This window comes from Drosophila grimshawi, unplaced genomic scaffold (assembly GCF_018153295.1).
Source record: "Drosophila grimshawi isolate 15287-2541.00 unplaced genomic scaffold, ASM1815329v1 contig_44, whole genome shotgun sequence".
Lineage (NCBI taxonomy): Eukaryota > Metazoa > Arthropoda > Insecta > Diptera > Drosophilidae > Drosophila > Drosophila grimshawi.
The window spans coordinates 22,375,054-22,395,631 of record NW_025063240.1 but is presented as its reverse complement, the minus strand read 5'-3'; the positions used below and the strand labels follow the sequence as shown (position 1 = coordinate 22,395,631).

General features: G+C 37.9%; 3 protein-coding genes across 3 annotated transcripts in view; all 3 read right to left on the bottom strand.

Moving 5' to 3' along the window:
* LOC6557772 (band 7 protein AGAP004871) overlaps positions 1 to 1,018 on the bottom strand; it is a 35,768-nt gene extending 34,750 nt beyond the window's left edge. The window contains exon 1 of the mRNA XM_032737644.2: positions 995 to 1,018. Within this exon, the coding sequence (XP_032593535.1) occupies positions 995 to 1,003 (9 nt within the window). The 5' untranslated portion in view covers positions 1,004 to 1,018. The remainder of the gene's footprint in view (positions 1 to 994) is intronic.
* A 1,375-nt stretch (positions 1,019 to 2,393) lies between these two features.
* On the bottom strand, positions 2,394 to 14,828 carry LOC6557752 (UDP-GalNAc:beta-1,3-N-acetylgalactosaminyltransferase 1). The gene is made up of 3 exons (XM_001983220.2): positions 14,791 to 14,828; positions 3,532 to 4,620; positions 2,394 to 3,450 (listed from the first exon to the last, which is right to left on the bottom strand). Exons 2-3 carry the CDS (start codon positions 4,525 to 4,527, stop codon positions 3,031 to 3,033), a joined length of 1,416 nt encoding a protein of 471 aa, XP_001983256.2. The 5' UTR covers positions 4,528 to 4,620; positions 14,791 to 14,828; the 3' UTR covers positions 2,394 to 3,030.
* Positions 14,829 to 15,420: 592 nt separating this feature from the next.
* LOC6558591 (nose resistant to fluoxetine protein 6) lies at positions 15,421 to 19,534 on the bottom strand. The gene is made up of 5 exons (XM_001983221.3): positions 19,143 to 19,534; positions 17,063 to 17,906; positions 16,426 to 16,791; positions 15,611 to 16,160; positions 15,421 to 15,549 (listed from the first exon to the last, which is right to left on the bottom strand). The coding sequence occupies exons 1-5, from the start codon at positions 19,492 to 19,494 to the stop codon at positions 15,421 to 15,423; spliced, it is 2,241 nt and encodes a 746-aa protein (XP_001983257.2). The 5' UTR covers positions 19,495 to 19,534.
* Between the last annotated feature and the right edge of the window lie 1,044 nt (positions 19,535 to 20,578).

Below are 20,578 nucleotides of genomic sequence, written 5' to 3'. Positions count from 1 at the left end.
TGCCTGGCTGCCTCGCTGCCTCGCCAACGAAGTCCGGAGCGGATACGAGCAGCAGCCTCAGTTGCCTCCCTGAGATAACACGAAGCAGCGAAGAGTGTTTTGTGTACTAAAAACTGGCCAGCATCAGAGAAGTTCGACACTTTGCCGAACAGCAGCAGCCAGCAGCAGCAGCAGCCAGCAACCGACACCAAAAACCGAAGCAGCAACTGAAATGTTGCATACTTTTCAGCGCCGACGCGCGCTTTTCGAAGGGGCAGCTGAACCAGTAGCAAGTGGCAAATAGGAGCTGCAAAAGAGCAGCAGTCGCAACAACTCCTGTATGTATAATAACTTTTTTGCCTACTCCTCAGCGTGACACACTTTTCGCAACTTCCAAAAGCTTTTGGGGCCCCCTTCAAAAAAGCATCGAAACTCAACTGAGACATTTTTTTAGCACAGAGCTTGCAGTTTTCGGCCTGTGAAATGCAAACTAAAACTAGCAGTGAAAAGCTACAAGCTTAAGAGTAAAAGGCTTAAGCTAAAAGCTGAAGTTGTTTGTGGAGCTGTTTCCTGGCTTAGAGTGTTTTCCATCCACTCGTTCATAATTTGCAGCTAACGAAGGCGGCGCCGGCACTCAACTAAGGACAACGAGCAAACTCAACCCGTCTTCCTGATTCTATTGTTTATCTTGTTGATCCCACTTAAAAAAGGGTGAGCAAAACTCGAGTAACATTTATATAGCATTGGTACCCATTCCGAAGTACAATGCTTTAATATTTTTAAATAAGTCCTAACCATTTTTGTTCACTTAAAATCAATTGTTAAAGTTAGATTAATATATTCAAAAGCTCTTGAGTCACTTTCAAAATACTTAAGCAGGTTTCATGATTTGCTTTCGGATTTTAATCAAACATTTTAGATCTGTTAAATAAATAAGTTCAGTCTGTGCTCGCCTTAAGTGGCAAACTGAGCCACTTTGTTTGAGGCAGATCGCATGGAAAAAAGTTGCACTTACCGAAACCATTGTCGTTTATTTAAGTAAACAATAAAAATGGCAGTGTGTCCTGTATTCGTGTCCGCACGCGCTGACCCACGATAACATACTAACATTTGTCTGCTATTGCATGCAACAATTTGTGGCCAACACACACACACAGTTGAAAGGCGAAGGGACGAAAAAGGCCCCAATAGGCTTGTTGGAGCGACGCCACCCTTACCTTTAGCGCATCCAATTCTGACAACTAGATATCTATTACTGGGCTTGCAACAATATTTGTACAGTTTGTACAAAGTGACGTATGAAATGATTGGATGAAATTTTGCATGTCCTTCGGCCCAGCTGTAGAAAAGTACAATTGCCTTCATGCGGCCATTAAATATTTAATGATAAAGTCAGCACTTCACTCATCAAGTGTCGCTGGACAAATGGCAATTTTAAAGTTGTCTAAGGAATTACTTTTTAAATATCCCGCCAAATTTGAAATGGCAACATGCAAAAGCTGCTTGCTGCAGCACTGCTGTATATTCATAGCAGTCTTTAAGCTCACCACTTTGAGATTGTTTGTACTGCATACCAAGCAGTTCACTTTGTTAATTATTAACAATGTGAAAAATTAAAAGCATACTTTTAGGTGAACACTAGTGCACTAATACATATCAAGAAAGTAATATCCCTACACGAGGACCAACTCTAAGAACTATGATCATGCATTGTGGAGTCATCTAAGAACCGAAACAAATAGCAATCTGCAATTTTCAAAAAAGAGTTCACTAAGAGCACAGTTTCACATCTTTAAGCTGCTTGTCAACTAACGAAAGAAAGTAGTGCAAATTAGCAGAGTTACACACCTTTTAACTTCTTAGCATACGCAGAAAGCAGTTTATTGGCGCGAGTTGTCTGCGTTTTTAACGCGTTTTTCATTTATGGTTATTGATACTAAATCCCAACAGAATCCGTTGGATTCAAAAGGAGCTCCTCTGTCGAACTGCATTCAAGGATAATGGGCTCAACAACTAGACACAATCAGATATTAAATACCAATGGAAATTCAATTATTTTCGCTTCGTTTTATTTTTCCTTTTACATTGTACAATTTGTAAGTTCATTTTTTATATGGATTTTTTTTTCTTGTTTTCTCATATATATGTTTGTGTGTATATATAATTTCTGACAAACTTGAACATTTAGTTAATTTCATTAGACATTTATAAATTTCATTTGTTACAAAGATTACATTTTTTTATTTTATTTTTTGTTTTTCGTTCCTTTTTGATATTTTTGTGTTGTTGTTAACGTTCCTGGCTTTTTAAATGTTCCCACTTGAAATCTTTTATCTCGTTTTGTCTTTTTTTTTTGTTTGTGCTGCGGCTGAATATAAAATGTCCATTTTGCCAAATAGTGCATGCAGTTGAAATTAAAAATATGAATGATATAGTTATTTAATTGCTATAGATGAGTACAAAAAATACATTGGTAAGTTTCTCATTGCCATCGACATCATTTGATTTATAATAAGTACAGATTACAGATCGAATCAATTCATTTGATTTTCATACTAAACATATGTCATGCTTTGCTACACACTTTATAATATCTTCTACCGATTCCCTATATATATATATATGTATATATACGGAATAGGGATTTGTTGTTGTTGTTGTTGTGCTTGATATACGAATATTGTGTGTATAGTTTTGTAATTATCACCCAGAGAGAGGCTTCTTTGTATTTACTCTTCGACTTATCGCTTAGCTTTATCGTTATGCTTCAGTTATACGCTATATCAAATATGATACGAATGATTGTAGGCAGGTGGTTGGTGGTTCACTTGACTTACAATATATATACCATCATCTTCATCATCGTCATCATCATCATCATCATAATCATCTACTCCTCTTCAGCTCAGCTCCATGCCAGATGCTAACTAACATTTAAAACAAATAAGTGTTTTAGATCTATGTTTAACAACTAAAGTAAAGTACAGCGAAATCCTAAACAAAACAGCCAAAATATAAATTGAGGATATTCCTATTTTCAAGCTTTTCAAGCTAGCTCCAACCCGTATCCGATGCCCCATCCCCATCCAACGTTTCCACCATCTGTGCGTTTCTGTGTGGCAACGTGTAGTTCTGCGCCGCATACAGTTGCCACAGTGCTCCAATCTGGCTGGATGAAATCGTGTGCCACGTGAACAGAAATTCCAGCTGATCGATATCACGCTCACCGCTCAGCAATCGCTGGCAATCGTCCACGTAGAGGACGAACGGGTGCAGCGTTGTGATCGTCGTGTTCGTCTGCTGCGCCAGGATGCCCGTGATGTGGACGTCGTCCACCCAGAAGTAGGCCGCGTGCTGGGCGGCCTGGTAGAGACGCTGCACCACATCCGCCGAGTAGACAATCGCAAAGCCCGGACAGTACGGCGGATAATAACTCTCGGCATATTCTCGGAAGCTGACACGCCATTTGGACTGCAAGAAGTCAAATTATATTTATTTATTCAATTTAATGAATCGAATCGAGAGTACCGTAAAAATACAGCCTATACTCACACGATAGGATCGCTTCACGCGGGAGGCCATCACTGGACGACAGAAGAGCAGTTCCCGCCGCTGCTGGAGCAGTGACGCCAACGTTGATGGCGTCGCCGATGTCGACGACGTCAGATTCGAGTTGAGAGTTGGCGGTTCGCGGAGAAGAAGCAACTTAATCAGCTGTGGCGTATTCACAAAGACATCATCGTCCACCTTGATGAGCAGCTGGGCATGCGAACAATTGCTGTTGAACCATTTGAGGGCCATCACATGCTTGTACGTCATATTGCGATAGGCATCCTGAAAATTGCCCTGCACCATGTCCCTGTGCCGGGCATTCTCCCGTTCCAGCGAATGCTGCAGCTCCAACTCATCGGCGGGCACAGCGCCCAGCAGGAAGACAAGCCGCAGCGGTGATTGTGACGTCATTGGGGCTCCGCCCCACGACTGACGGATTAGTGAACGTTTCTCTGCATTCTTCGGCGCCGTATGCACAAGGATTAAGGCGAGGATATGCGATTCACACGCCGGCTGCTCCATCAAATAGCCAAAATGGTGCAAATCAATCAACTGATTGGCATCTAAGGCCATTTCTGATGGCTCTGTTGTCATTGATGTTGTTGTTGATATAGGCGTGGCCGCCTTGTCTAGACTAACTACTTGGCTAGGACTATTATAATAATTAGAATACGAATAATAATAATAACTACTAAGGTTGCTACTAAGTTGCTGAGTGCGACTAGGGTCGTGTATTTGGTTTGGTTTACTACTACTGCCGTTGGCACTCGATTGCAATTGTTGCTGTTGTTGTTGTTGTTGGAGCTGTTGCTGTTGCAGCTGTGTGCTCAGTGTGCTCAGTGTGCCTGCCTCATCCGATTCGAGCTGTTGCATGCTGACCAGCCACAACACAAAGCACACGTTCACACAGATGATGAGGCAGCAAAGCGAACGTTTATCCATTGTAATATTGTTGTTGTTGTTGCTGTTGTTGTTGGTATTTTTAACTACACCCATTTGGCTGCTGCTGCTGCTGCAGCTCCAGCTGCTCCTTGGCCTGATAACGTTTTCTGCGTGCCTTTGCCATTTAGTAATTAACAATCGACCTAGCTAAAAGAAGAAAAAACAAATAGATAACAAAAAAACTCGAGTTAATTGCGTCACATGTTAAAAATAATCCAAGTGAATTTGACTTATCATCGAAATATTATCCGCGTTGCCATCAATCAGACAAACACCGAGGTGCAAATGAGAAATAAAACATTAATTTAATTGAGCACGCCACATGAACGAAAAAAAAACTATAGATAACAGAGGGGGGAGTGGGTGGCTGAAGGGTGTGTGTGTGTGTGTGTGTGTGTTACAATTCAATTATGTTTGCGCTTGTTGGCAAATAAGTTGCCCAAAGGATATTCGCCTTGTCACAACTCGAGTCCTGGCTATTGATAAATGCGACCAGTGATGAGCACTTTGGCAATATTCTAGCTAAATTTTTTGCTAGATTTGATAAACGAATCATAACTGCTTATAACTAGATAAACGAGAGAGAGAGAGAGAGAGAGAGAGAGAGAGAGAGAGAGAGAGCGCTGCTAACGCTGGCTATGTGGATATGTAAATAAAACTAACAATAAACTATTTATATTTCTTAATAAGCCACGCAGGGCTCCAAATTCAAACATATTATAAATTCACAATCAATTCAACGTTCTTTGCTGCTGCTGCCAACAGCAATAATATAAATATATTTACATACATACATTTTTGAAAGTATAGACTCAAGCATTTGATGCTGGATTTGAAATACCTTATCAATACAAAAAAAAAGAATACAAGGTTAATCATTAAATATTCATATTTTTCGCCTATACTTCAATTTAGATTCAAACGTTTAACTTCCATGCTAAGCCAAATCTCAAATAGTTGCACAATCTACAACAAACAAACATGTAAATAATCTTAAAATAATATTGCTGAAGGCTTTGCTTTGACGCCCCTTAAGCTCGATTGTTCTGTAAATTGTTATATTTACTAATAATAAAAACTGATTGTACCACTAGCCACGAGCTCAGGCAAACATTATTTAAAATAAATAGAAAACGTTGATAAATATATTGGATGTTTATGTTTTTGGGTTTCAGCAACAAAGAAAGTATCCCGCTTTATTGGACTCATTCTTTATTGTATATATATTTTTCAATGTTTTGTATTCTTCGTAAAAGTTATAAATGAATTTTTAATTAGAATCAAAATAAGATTGCATGGGGAATACATATCAATATACTTTACTATATTGCTTTAATATTTCTTCTCTACTGGATATCAATTAAATTATAAATTCTATAAATTCATTAAATGACGACAATCTAGAGTTTCCTCATGCTCAGAATCAATAATTCACTTACTCACACAGCTATTAAGCACAGTTGGCGCAATCGTTGACGATTTGCTGTTGCTATTGGCACTTCAAAGCTATTGTTAATTATTTATTCTTGTGAAATCTGAAGCAATAATATTTATTTTCCGAGTAATAACATCAAATATTGCCACCCCTCTGCTCAACTTGTTACCAATCACAACTCTCAGCATTCAAGCGATAAGCCTTATCAAATAAAAAAGGGGCAACTTAAGGGCTTAACCCTGCTTACTTATGTACACAAGGCCAATAGCCTCGATTAGAATTGCATTTACATTTATATATAAATCAAAGTATAAATTGCCACAACCAATTCACATGAATAAAATACGCAATTAAAATAAAATTGCCATTATTAATTCACGTGCAAAAAATCACATAATTTATTTAAAACTCACATAATAAATTCGCGTGCAAAAAGATAAAAAAATTGATTTGCCGACGAGTTCCTGTGCACTCTGCAATGCGGTAGGCTTTCCACAAACTGAACTGAATCAAGCATTAAACACTAACTACCAAGCACGATAACTTAATCACTGATCCCGTATCGCTCAACAGTTTGACTCAATTTCCATAAAAATATACATAGACAAAAGAGCTCAACGCTATTTGAGTTGTGAAATACATTGTTTCTGATAACCGCGATACACAATACAAATCAGTGTGCTCACAAACAAAAACTAATCAATAAATGGCAACTATTCCGCAAATGCCAACTTAAGATTAAACACGTATCAGTTGAGACACATTCAATCACAATCAAAATACTAACTGGCAGTATAATTAATACGTAACAAGTCAATTGCTACCCGTCCCCGACTCTTAAAAAATGTCCACGAATTATTGCTGTTTCTCACTTTCCGCTGGAGCCGTTATCTCATTGATAATGTATATTTCACAAATGTGGTAATAATAAGGCACAAGTACAACTGAAAGGTGATCCCAAGAGCAAATTTAGAACACGACGACGTTGTTAAGGAATCGAAAATAGACTGATGCCGCAATGCTTTGGCAGGTTCTTTGATACATTCTAAATAATCCTAAAGCTATTTATTCTTGTCTTACTTAGGACATTCTCTAGGTAGGTACATATTTACTGATGCAAAAGCGTCTAGACTCATTATCATATCAGTTGGGAGAGCACGGTCACGATGGGTGTCTGTTCACGTGTTTAACTATCTTCTCGTTCGAGTCGAGAGAGCTCGTTTTTAACTCATAGTTTCACCAATTCGATTCTTAACTTACTTGTTTGTAGGCTTGCTGATATTCAACTAATTAAACTTGTCATTTAAACCCTTTTCATTCAATTTGTGTTTATAAAATAAAACAAATTTGATCTGCGTGTGCAAATTGAGTGCCAATCGATATTCAGTTTTATTGTCAGCACAAAAATATGGTTACGCTTGAAAACCCAAAGGATATTCGTGAGCTGTGTGCAAAAACGGTTGCCCTTTTATAAAAATAGCAGATTTGCAAAGGACGTGGTTTGTTAGAATTGCAAGGACCACCTCGATCGCAATGCATTATATACATGGGTTGGCTTGACTGAATTTCGGTTGGTTATCCAAGAGTTCCTATATGACGCACTATAATAACTATAAATACGCAGCTGACTCTATGTGAATATCAATCATATAAAGACAAGTTTGGTAATTAGTTGCAACACAGTATCATATATATTTATATATACAAGTTAATCTGCTCTGTTGCATAAATTGCTGACAGCTTAACTTGTTTTTCTTTTTTGGCTGTTGTTTGCTTTTCGTTTTTAACGCAACTCTAATTCAGTCGCTATAAATATATATATAGATATATATTATATATATCTTACCTATTACAGCTTTTACAGTGGTTATCGCTTTTGCTAAGTGCCAATATATATATAGATATTCGCTCATGTGAGCGCCAAGCGAGGTGCTAAACACATTTTTTATTCCAGTCCGAATTTATAACAATTACATTGCCAGCCAGACACAACAAAACACACACACACACACACCTTGGCTGCACATGATATGAAAGTGTTGTTGCGCATTGAGAAAACAACATGAGAAATGCTTGTGAATTTGTTTTTCCCCGCATTGTTCCCCAGAGTGGCAACAAAGTGTTTTTGGCCAACAGCCAATTTATTTTAGCCAACTAGCAGTTAGGAACGGTGGACAAAGGGCGGGGGGTCTGCTGTCTGCTGCAAGTCAAAGCCTCGATAAACAAAAGACGATAGACGACAAACAAAAAAATGAAAATAACGAGAGCAGCAACAACAAAGTTTGAAGCGATACCATCTAACCTTCGACTTGAACAGAAACCAAGCCCAACAACACAAAATAAAAAAGAAAAACAACTGCAAAAAATGTTTGGCGCCGTTGCCATTATTTATCGAGTGCAAAATGCAAAAATAAACGGAAGAAAGCAGAAAACCATTGCCTGCCTGCCCAGCTACTCCACCCCTGACCATGCCCCTTTCTCTATGGGTGTGTCTGTGTGTGCATGTGTGTGTGGCAACTTGCGAGAGCGGCAAGTAGAGTAATTAATTGTTGCGAATTTATACTTTAGATTGCAATAATTGCAATGAAAATGAATGTTCGAATGTAATCACAGTGAGTTGCATAAGTCTACGTCCAATGTGAACAACAGTGAGTTACAAAAGTCCATTATTACGGATACAGTGAGTCACAGAATCGAATGTAATGTGTAATCCATACACACACAGTGGGTTTCAAAAGTCTAACATCACAACCAGCTTGGAACAGGCAAAAGTGGCCCAAGATCTAAGATCATTGACCTAAGCTAAATATCTATTAGGGTCTCAGACCGTAATTGGAATCGGAACCGTACTTCTGCCGATTGAAATTCACAATTGGAATCGTTATCAGAACCTAACTGAACCTGATATTATTTGGCCCGAAGAGACCGTATCGGAACCAAAACAAAACCAAAACTCACCAGCAATTTTGGGTTATGTGCCTCAGGTATTAGTGCTAATTAGTGCCACTTTCTCTTTTTTATTAACCAAAATTAATTTATCTTTATTAAGTTTTGTCTTGCTTTCTCTCCAAGTTTTTTAAGACTGCCTCAATAAGCATGGTTATTAAGAATTTATCATTTGCAATATAAACATAAATAGACAGAAAAATGTGGGAAGATTTATAGACTTTCAAAAATCGCAGATGTTTTCTATGAACGAACTCTGAAATATACCCACAGGCAGCAGAGAGTCAGAAAGAGAGAGAGAGAGATACCCATAGGCAAGAGAGTGAGAGAAAGAGGGGAAAAGAGCGAGAGATTGACCGAATATGTCTGTCTGCAGCTCTCGCTCTCTCTCTCTCGTTCTCTCTCTCTTTCTCCCACTCTCTATCTCTTTCTCTACCCCTATCAACAGTCTAAGCTGCACATAATTTATCAAGGCATATTTCTTGGCGCTGCAACTGACAAGCGCTCAGTTTGTGTCAAAGGTCACTCGGGGCTCGCTACTTGTAATTAGTTTTTTTTGTTCCTTTGGCCATAACTAAAAAGGCGTTTTGCAAAATGGCGCCGCATTTGCTTAAGTCGTCGTTGCCCCTCGTGCGTCGCCTCTTCAGTTATTCACTCTCTGCTGACGTCTGACGTCATCGCTTATGCAGCTTGTTGTTGGGCTGCTGTTGCTGTTGTTGTTGCTGTTGCGTGTGTTTTTTTTTTTGTGTTTTGGGCGAGGACAATTGTGTGTCTAGGCGCCCTATTCCACCATTGCCATGCTTCGTCGCACCAGCAGCAGCAGCAGCAGCAACAGTAACTACAACAACAATAACTACAACAACAATAACTACAACAACAACAATAACAATAACAGCAACCCTTGTGTGTTATTTACACGAATGTTAAACTTTATTACCTTTCGGCTTCGCCTCGTCTCGCCTTACCCCGCTCCCCGCCTCCGCAGGCTATGCCTGTTTGCGGCTCCTTTAATAACCATTGCCATGAACTTTTGCTTGTAACGGTTTTAAAAAACAGCAAACAACACGAAAATAACGCTACTTTCCCAAATAGATATTGATCTACATTTCGATATTAAACACAGGCGAATTACAAGAACTACTCAACTATCTGACCATGTGCAAAAAAATAAGCTTTTTATTGTGCAATTATTGCAAAAGCTAAATTGAGTATTTAGTTGGGGATAAATTCATAGAATTAAGATAAGATAACAGCTGTAACTAACTACTGATAACAGCAACTAGCGACCGATAACAGCAACTTGAATGTTGTTCACAGATCGACGAAAAATTTCGGTTGCGAAATTGCAATATATTAAAAGGTCTGCTGAGATGCAAGAACGTAATGAATTAATTTTCTCGCCTTTACGGCGTTTATAAGTACACTATTTTCTTGAAGATTACAATAATTTTTCATTCATAGTTTACTATTGCCGATAACTTTTTTTTAAGTAGACTTTATCATGAGCATGCTAGTCCGACTGAAAGATACGTGAAAATATTGATTAGTTACTACACTAATTGGACAATAGATTCACATTCGATAACTGTTATCGCTACTAATCTCATCGGGGCGCAATTGGCACGCTCGAAATCTTATCGCGACGACAGGCAACAAGCCAAACCCAATTGAGGCACGCAGCCTTAAGAGGTGTGTTGCATACATACATACAACATTTGCTAAATATGTAGAACATATGCTAAATATGTATAAGTGTGTGTGTATGTGGCAAACACATCTGTGCAATTGCTTCCTTAATAATGCAAACACCGCAAATTTCAATTACACTTCTACGCATAAATGTGTGTGTGTGTGAGTGCGAGTGTGTGTGCGAGTGTGATGTTGGCAATACGTGCCTGACGGGCACAAGCAGTACGCAGCTACCTTTTGTGGCAACACGTCACATACAAGCAGACGTGCAACCGACAACCGTCGGTATATATTTAATATAAGGCTTGAATAATATGTGCCGGAAGCTAAAAACTCCTCTTCTTCCCCGCTGTAACCACCACCAGCTTTGATAATATCTATAAGCAACTCATATCGCGAAATAGTTCAATATTAGTTAGCAACCAGAGTTAATATTATTATAAATAAGTTATACAAAGGTCTGTCTACATACGCAAGCCAAGTTCAGAGACTATAAGAGCCAGAAACTTCCAAATTGGATTACAAGTTCTCGTTTACCAAACGCAGTTCAAGCTTATTAATTTTATCGATAACTGCTCTTACTTCAAATTATCGATTCAAATAGATTTCCGATAGCAATAAAATACACTATTGTAGACATATAGCCTTCCAATTGAATATTATATAAACACCGAACCATTATAATTTATGAGTTTTCCTTTCTGCCGAAGTTTATTTCTATATATTTGACTATTTTAGTGCTCATTATGATTTATACGAGGATAGTCGTGGTGAGGGTCTCTCTCCTCCTCTTGCAACAAGCAATGACAGATTGTAAGTCCTCAGCTGCTGTTTGATGATTTTGTTTGCTTCAAGTTGCATTTTAAACGCTGTGCCACAGACACAACGAATTGCAACATATGTAAAATAATATTTGCCGGCCCACACCAGATGTGGATGTGTCTGTCGACGCTTTGCATCTGCGGCTCAGTAAATGTATATTTATCTGTATGTTTATGTCGCTATATCTCCAAAAGGAAGCAGGCTGCATTTGTGCCGGCGCTAGCAAATGCCCACATGCCACAAAGCAGCAACAAGCCGACATCGGAAGCAATCGGCCAACCAGCAGCTATATATATATATATATATACATACATACGAGTACATATATATATGTAATTAACTGTGAGAAGCACACAGAAAAAAACGCCATAAAAATAGAAAATAGTTTTAGTTTTTAGAAATAATAAAATATTAGAAGAAATTCATAAGCAATTAATGAAATTTACTAGCTCGACTTTTATATTATCGTAAGCTTTTTAACACCTTGGAAATCAGACAGCATTATAAAGAAGAAAATCAGAGTGCACGACTTGAACTTGCCCCGTAAACTTTGTGGACATGGTACACACTGAAAGAGCAAGGGAAAAAGTTAGTAAAGGAAAGTCAGTCAGCTTTCCAGAAATTGCCAATTAAAAACTGACAACAGCTAAATGATAAGTATTAGTTGCAAATAGTAACTTTTACAGGGGTGGGAACACGCCTAGTTGGTTCTGGGGGAGGGGGTTGTCTGCTTAAAAGGTGAGTCTGAATAATTTATGAACAAATTTCCTCGTGCTTTCGTATGAAAATTTAATTACGCGCATTTTGTTTACATTTTCACGGCTGTCGCAGTTCACAAGTCAGTCACAGCCAAGGGCCAAGAAAATGGGCCGTTGACCAGTGCACCCTTCCCCCACCAACCACCGCCACACATCCCTTCCCTTCCTCCTCTGTGGAGCTGGGAACGAGTGGCATGCACGCAGACATAATAAAAGGCGTGGCATATATATATATATGATAATTTGTGTATATTTCTGAGAAAGACAGATACAAATTTGAATTAAGGCGTTGACAAAGGTACAAGGGCGATTATTACATCTCACAATATATACATATATGATATGATATATATAAATATGTATTTTATATTATTATATTATATATATATATATATTTACATACATATATCTTCTTTATTATTGACTCAAGCAATGCGATTTATGCTTGGCAATCATTTAAAATTGAAAACATGGAAATTTCAGATAGCCAATTCGCTTGAAAAAATGCAATATTCAACTTGAGCAATAACATCTGCAATTTGTGCAAACTGCAGTTTTTGCCTTTTTATTTCTTATAATAAAAGTTTATGCAACTCGTGTCGATAAGCGTTAAGCGATAGGGTTCAATGTACTAGTTTGAATCATGTCTATCGATCAACTTGACCTGCGTTTCGCAAACGAGCACCTATAATCCAAATTAAGCTAGGAGATATATTCCTTCTTCGTATTACATTCCTTTGCACAATGTCTTCATGCTATTTTTAAACATTTCTTGAAGTGCATTAATGAATGAATAAAGATAAAAATCAATGAATTAATTCATATCGTAGTACAATTTGCAAACATTTAATTTATGTGTTTATTGACTGAACACTTGATAAGAGTGAATAGATAAGCGTAGAGCTTCAGGGCAGTTAATTATTGTCAAATCAATATCAAATCTTTTAAGGCAATTACGTCAAAATAATTTCATTTAATTGCTTGATAAGACTATCTAAATAAAGAAAGCTATGCAATAAAAATAAATAATGCGCTACTGCCAAATACAATAAGCAAACAATGAGAGAGAGAGAGAGAGAGAGAGAGAGAGAGAGAGTGAGAGAGAGAGAGAGAGAGAGAGAGAGAGAGAGTGATTAATTTCAGCCGCAGGTTATTTAAATTTTTTATTTTTTTGTTGGCAACACTTAATGGAAATGATTCATAGATGCAAAAAAAACATCAAACAAGAAAACCCAGGCAGATACGTTTGTGACGTCACAAGCAGTCGCTGCTGAGGGTTCAATGTACGAAAACACACGCATAAGCATCTTGTGTTAATATTTAATAGTGTTCAGTGTTGATCAGTTCCAATAAGCAAAAAAAAAAAGAGAATGTAAATGTTAACATTTACACACACATGCAAAGAAATACAGAAGCAAATGAGAGTTTTGCGACAGAGTTGCTGTAAGAGAGAGAGAGAGAGAGCGAGCGAGACACGGACGCTGCTGAACACGTGATGGGTGAAAGCGTCGTCGTCGTCAGCGGCACCGCTTTTAATAATATTAATTGACTGCAAATATTTGATTATTGCTTTGCCAAAGAACACATGCGTGTCTGTGTGTGTGTTAAGCAAACAATTTACTATGCGGGACTGCAGCCAAGGCCAAGGCTTCAACAACCGGCAGAAGCAACAACAAAAAGCAGAACAAAGACAGCTGGACTTGTTCAAGGTCAGTCGCATGAGTGCGAGCGCGACAGACGTCGACATGCAAAGAACTGTAAAAGTTAAAGTGCCAAAACGGAGCATCCAGAGAATTCCACGTATAGCAACAAGAGCAGACAAAAAAAGAGTGGGAGAGAGACGGTGCTAAGCGAAGTTGTGTGTGTGTGTGTGTGCGAGAGCACACAATAGCTGTTCAATGATGCTGACATTGCTGATAAGATACGACAAATTCAGGTGAACAAAAATAGAACACAAAACACATCAATTTTTTTGTGTATATGCATATGTGTATATATTTAAATGTGTGCACAATATTTTCACGCCAAATTTAATTCATAATTTAATTGCATGAATTTTAATAGAGGTTCCTTACCTGCCTACACACACACAAAGATTAGCAAGTGGTTGCGTATCTGTGTGGAATAAGCAATAAAAAGAAACATTTGTAAAAAAAATAAAATTAATACTCATTTTTTGCATCGTTTTCTTTTGGACGCAACATTTTAAAAAATTGACATTTCCTCATTCATTTATTCAACGAAAAAACAAAACGTTTTTACCTTATTTTTATTTATTTATTTACTTTTTGTCAAATTGGAATTTGCAGTAAATTAAGATATCTCATGGCATATACATATACACAAGGACACACACACACGTACACAGAGAGAAGGAGAGCAACACTCACTCACAAGGATGCTCCGTTTTGATGCTGAGATGCGCGTCGCTTTTGCAAATTTTTCACATTTTTGTTGTTACTTGCTTTCACTTATTTTCCACGTTTTCATGTATGTTTAACTAAACATAATTATTGCAAGCTTAAGCTTGAATTTTTTGCAATTATTATAAAGATATGATATAGATATATTATTATAAGATATCAACAGATATGGAGAACTCAGCACTTGATTTTTTTTTTTTTTTGACGCGCTTTTTATTTTTACTTGCGTCCGCAGCAGACGTACTTTTCCTTGGAGCAGCCGGCGCAGCACTGTCTGGCTGTGCTCTGTTACTTTGGTTCACACACAGGCACCTGTGATTAAAATTTAAACAATTTAACATCAGCGCAACGGCAGAGAGCGAGAGAGACTAGTCGATACGCAAGCGTACTACAAATATTTCCACACATCTTTACATCTGTTTGAAGCGCAAGCCAAGCTATCGACATATCGATAGTCGTTTGAGTTTCGATGGGCTTTAAATATGGCTAATGGCCTTATATAATAAATAATTAAATTTCACTTTTAATTTAAACTACTTTCAGGCATATCTAAGATGTTATTATTATGCATTATTATTTTTTTTTTAAGTATAAGCAAAGTAAACAAGCCAATATTATATCGATATTTTCACACAAATAAAATGCTAACAACTGCTATTACTGCTCCTAAATAATACCAAAAAAATATCGCATAAAATTGAGTTTTTGAAAGCATTTATTTTGTACCTACAAATATATATATAAAATACGACTAAACTATTGATAATATTGAGTTGTGGTTGTTGTTATTGTTTGTTGTACATGCAAAAGCGATCACAATTGAAATATGGAGGCATTCCTTATAAAGTTAATTACAGGAAATTAAGCATCTTTCTCAGGCACTTTTCAATTTGCTGCGCCTCAAAATCAAACTAGACAAATTGCTGTAAGGCAATTCAAAGGCGAGCGAAAATACAATGGATGCCAAATAGACGATGACGGCAAAGCCACAGGTGACAACGCACTGGAAAATAAAATATAAATAAAAAATAATATAGTAAATATATTTGTAGATCTTAACTCACCAGCATTAAGGGATCTGCATGCGTGCTGGCGCTGGTTAAACTGTAGAAGAAGGCAATCACCAAAGGATTTAGTAAATAAATCGCATACGAGAGCCGACTCAGATGCTGGAAGCCCTTGGCCTCCAGTATGCGGGACCACCAGACGCCACGCCCTCTCGCACTGCCCCTAATCATCCAGCAGACGCTCAACGAGAAAAACAGTCTGCCCAAAACAAATAGCGAAATGGCCAGCAAGGAACCCAGATCTCGACGAATCGTGGAGTAGATGCAGGCAATGAACACAAACAGCGCAAAGTGCCAGCAACAACGATTCCTCATCTTATTAGGCTCCACTTCTGGCTGCTTCGCCTCCTCGAGCAGAAACCAGGCTGTGATGGCGCCCAGAATATAGGGAAGCACTCGAACAAACGGCGATGTGTAAATCTCGGTTCCCGTGGCAAAGGCCGCGTCGAAAGACAATTGAAACTCGATGCGAAGACCAATAATGTAGGTCCAAACGGTAGTTGAGACCAAAGCGGAGGTAACCAGCGTCTTGGTGAGTCGGGGATGCCTGCAAAAAAACAGTTATTACTGTTAAGATATTTTGAAAATGTCTGCGCTCTGTTAAAATGCCAACAACTGTTACTGCTAAGAAAATACCATACGGAATTTTTTAATTTATTTTGAAAACACTTGCATACTTTGCACGTATAACAAAAAAGTAATGCTTAAATTTTAAGTTGTATTTATCGACATACTTAACATGTCTGCTCTCAGTTAATATTTCAATGTTGTTATTAAAAATAAAAACAAATTTATAAACGAACACAACTCACTTGGCATATAAAAAGAGCAACGAATTTGCCAAGATGAAATACTGCATTTCGCAGGCCAAAGACCAGCTCCAACTGGCGCACATATCGCGATGATCGAAGAGATTCTGAATGAAGAGCAGATTGCGCCACCAGTGCCTGGAGCACATCTCATCAAAGCGCTCATTAATATGATAAACTGAAGTGTCTCCAATATAGGCGTAGACCAAATCCACCGAAGCCATCACAACGAGATAAAGTGGACCCAATCTCAAATAACGATGAAAGAGCAGTTTGCCAAAGAGCTTCAAATTTTTGCGCCATCCATTTTGACGCACTGCGTCCAGTTGGGCGGCGTTGCGCAGAAAGTTGTACGTTTGCAGAAAGCCACTGAAATCATTAGTTTATTATTATTTATAATGCATTAGCAAAATAAGCAACAAAGTAAACAATTCAAAAGCCGACCGGCTTTGAAATGTTAAGTTGTGTATCGATATTTTTAACATCTCCGTTCTCTGTTAACATGTGAACAGCTGTAATACTGCCGCAAAATAATACCAAAAAATACCGACTGAGCGGAATTTTTAAATTACACTGAATGAAGTTCATTTGTATTTTGTATTATTATTATTACGTATTAAGCAATCCAAAAACCACTCACCTGATGGTAAAGAAAACATCGACCAGCAGCGGAGCTGAGGATACGTACTGAAAGAATGCCTGCTCCGCATAGGAAATGAGCACGGTTTTGTTGTGCACAGTGAAATACATGAACCACACCACATGAAAGATCATAATCCAAATGGCACACACACTCCTCAGCCCATTCAACACGGGTATCTCTTTCTGAGTGGGAATCGAACGCACCACAAAAATCTTTGCCCAATTTCCGGGCAAATCGTAGCAGCTGACAAATTGCTGCAGTTGCTCCCATCTCAGCAGGGAATGAAGAACACGCCACAGCTCGGATTCAGTTGGTGCCAGGCCAACAGTTGTTTCTTTGGTCGAATCCTCGCCGGCAGGATTCTGCTGGGCGCACAACATCAGGGCACAAGTGGCCAGCACACAAATGACGAGCAGCCGGAAACTGGTGCGTTGATAGAAAGCATCGCTCAGCTCCAGATCCTTCAGGTACAACACCTCCGGCTGTATGTCAAAGATGTCATTCTCCGCAAACATGCCACGGGACACATATTCCCCAGCCAGCTGTTTCACCTCGCCGCCGGTGCAGGCTCGTGGCAGGCAGAGGCCAATGTGGATAATTTGCTCGGACATCAACTTGATCTCCACTTGCCACGGTGAATTGTGCCGCAAATAAACCACGCGATAATCCATCTCGAAGGGTGCCTGCTGTGTTATTAGTCCGTGGTGCATCACACGCTCAAAGTTCTTGGAGAGTGTTATTCCCACAGGATGCTGTACTCCTTTGCACGCCTCCCGACTGCCCAGCCAATAGTTCTGGCCATACACAAATCCGGAGGGTTTTGTGCCCGAAGCATCGAGTACTAGAGAAGATTTTATTTTTGGATGTATAAATACAAATACTAATTATGTAATAAAACAATTACTATTAATAATAACTAATAAGTTGTTAACTATGAGCTATTAATAAGCAAAGTTCCCCTAATGACCCGAAGAAATTAATCAGATTACTGACCCAGCTGGTACATAAAGACGCATTTAATAATAATAATAATAATTATTGTTGTTCCAGCTGGGATATAAAAGCTCATTTAACATCCCAGCTGGAACAACAATTTGCCTAATTATAACCCAGGTTAAAATCCACTTGAACTCTCTCATTCACTGCTGTTTGCCTTTAATATTTATACACTGCATCCACAAAATGTATGCAAAAAGGGTATATCTTTTAAATATTTCCTATCTTTTAATTTAAATGAATTTGAAATTTAATTTTTCAAAAGTAATGTTATATATTTTGGTATTTTAAGTGTCGACTGACTTTAGTTCAAATTAAATATATTTATAAATATTTAATAAATATTGTGGTATAGTTTATAGCAGGCAATAGAAAGCATCTCAGATAATAATACAAGACACGACTGTTAGAATATAGCATTACAATTAATATATAGTATACATAGTAATGTTACTGATCAGATTTCAAATCCGATTCAAATATTTCTATTCTGATTACTGTTTTATGGCTGCTTTCATCCAGAAATCCTCTGTTCTCTCAGCTAGTCAGCTAGTCTAGCAATTTAAAAACAGAGTTCAGGATATCTTCCAGGCGAGCTCTCTCGACCAGACTATTCTTATTAGCTTCAGCATTTTAATATATACAGTTTTAACTTTTATTTATCAATGTTAATTTAAATCATAACTTTAGCTTGAACTCTAGTTGTGAGTCATATGAAAAATCGAGTGTCTGCCGTATTCCAAGATTTATTTCTGTTGCTGCACTTGTTAATATTGAGTAAACACTTGTTGAGTTTGTCAATAGACGTGTTGCCAATTTGAACTGAAAACTATTCCGGATTGTTCCAAAAATATTTGCATTTTCAATGCGGAAACTTTCAGACTCAATTACACTCTGAAAAAAATCGACTTGAAATTTCGTAAATTCTCCTAGAAAGTTTTTCTTGTTTTCAGAAATAATTTTCAAATATAAGAAAATTATTATCTAAAAATTTCTAATCGATAATCACAAAATGATAGTGTTTTTTTTTTTTATTTTAAAGAAATATTGTACAGTGAAATAAAGCGGACGATTCACTCACCTTTCATTGCCCAGGGCTGTTTGCTGAGAATGCCATGTTGCACTTGCCGCAAATGGGATTCACACAGGAGATTCACATTGTTCTCGTTGACCACTTTGGTCAAACCAAAGATGACAGAGCTGCGTGTCAAGTGTGGCTCATGGAAATCGCCCAAATTCGCAGCTGCATTTAAATGTTTATAATACTCGACTGGTTGCTGTTGTTGTTGCCACGTGTTGCTTGTTGCTGTTGTCTGTGTTGTTGTTGAGGAGCTCTGATTGGTGGCGCCCTTGGCAACGCCCAGTAGAGCCAACAAGCACAGACTGCGCCTAATTTCCATCACCTTGATTTTATTTGTTATTCTGATTTTCATTTATTTATAATTTATATTTACAAAAAATGTTTGACCGGGTTTACTTTTATTGGCTCGAAGGTCAGTTAACTATAATTACTATTTACCTTTATTTACTTTATTTACTTTTTGCTATTTACTATTTATTTGTAATAGTTCACACACAATTTTTTGAATGCGTACTGAAAATATAGAAAATGCAATGCAAATTAAGCTTATTTTTAGTGGCTTTAATGTCATCTTCCCTCTCTCTCTCTCTATCCCACTATATTTGCTTAGAACATTACGCATACGCCGCTTGAGCCACTGTAGCGGGTACTGCATTTAAATTTGTAGGTTTTGCCCATGTTGCTGTTGTTGTTTAGCACTTATGCAACAATTAGCGCCTCATAATTTTGTTTTTGCGTTTATGGCATTTAACGGCTCTTGCACAAAACGCGCGCGTAGTAAAAGTTTTAAAGCAAAATGCAAAAGCAAAACAAAACCAAAAAAGCAAACCAAAAAAAAAAAAGCACAAATAACTCAACCCAATTTCAACGTTTAAGGTTCAATTGAACAACAAAAACAAACCAATCGAGTTGAGCTGTTTTGTCCGCTGCTGCTGCTGCTGCTTCTTCTTCTTCGACAAACTGACCGCAGCGACTCGAAGTAAGACTCAAAAACTTGGAGTACCGTAAATTCGAATCGAGGGGTGCTTTCGTTTTCGTTTTGAGCGCAAAGCGAAACACACGTAATATAATTCCAAGTTTTTTTTTATGTTTTATTGCTTATTATTGCAAGAGCCGCTCAGCTTTAGGTCCGGTGGGCAATCGAAAAAAAAACTGGACACGCATTTTTCATTTAAATTGCCGCTTGCTGCGCGAGAATTTTTCAAGCTTTTGGCATTGCTTAAGGTCGCGTGCTGCTTCTCGAAACTGTAACGCAGACTGAACTTGAGTTATATATACATATATATATATATATATATATATATTTACTTTTTTGGACTGGGCGCAGTTCCTCAACAGACAAAACACACATACACAAGCAAAATTATTTGCATAGTTGACGCGTTTGCATTTTGCTTTCCTCAGCGATTTTTTTTTTTTGTTTGGCTTTTGCATAA

What these genes read in the sequence shown, in the direction of transcription:
- LOC6557752 (XM_001983220.2), bottom strand. Translation starts at nt 4,527, where the DNA reads ATGGGTGTAGTTAAAAATACCAACAACAACAGCAACAACAACAACAAT. An exon ending in GCGTGAAGCGATCCTATCGT is followed by an intron (nt 3,451 to 3,531) that starts GTGAGTATAGGC and finishes GACTTCTTGCAG; the next exon opens with TCCAAATGGCGTGTCAGCTT.
- LOC6558591 (XM_001983221.3), bottom strand. Translation starts at nt 19,494, where the DNA reads ATGAAAATCAGAATAACAAATAAAATCAAGGTGATGGAAATTAGGCGC. An exon ending in GATGTTTTCTTTACCATCAG is followed by an intron (nt 16,792 to 17,062) that starts GTGAGTGGTTTT and finishes TAATGATTTCAG; the next exon opens with TGGCTTTCTGCAAACGTACA. An exon ending in ATGCAGATCCCTTAATGCTG is followed by an intron (nt 15,550 to 15,610) that starts GTGAGTTAAGAT and finishes TTTATTTTCCAG; the next exon opens with TGCGTTGTCACCTGTGGCTT.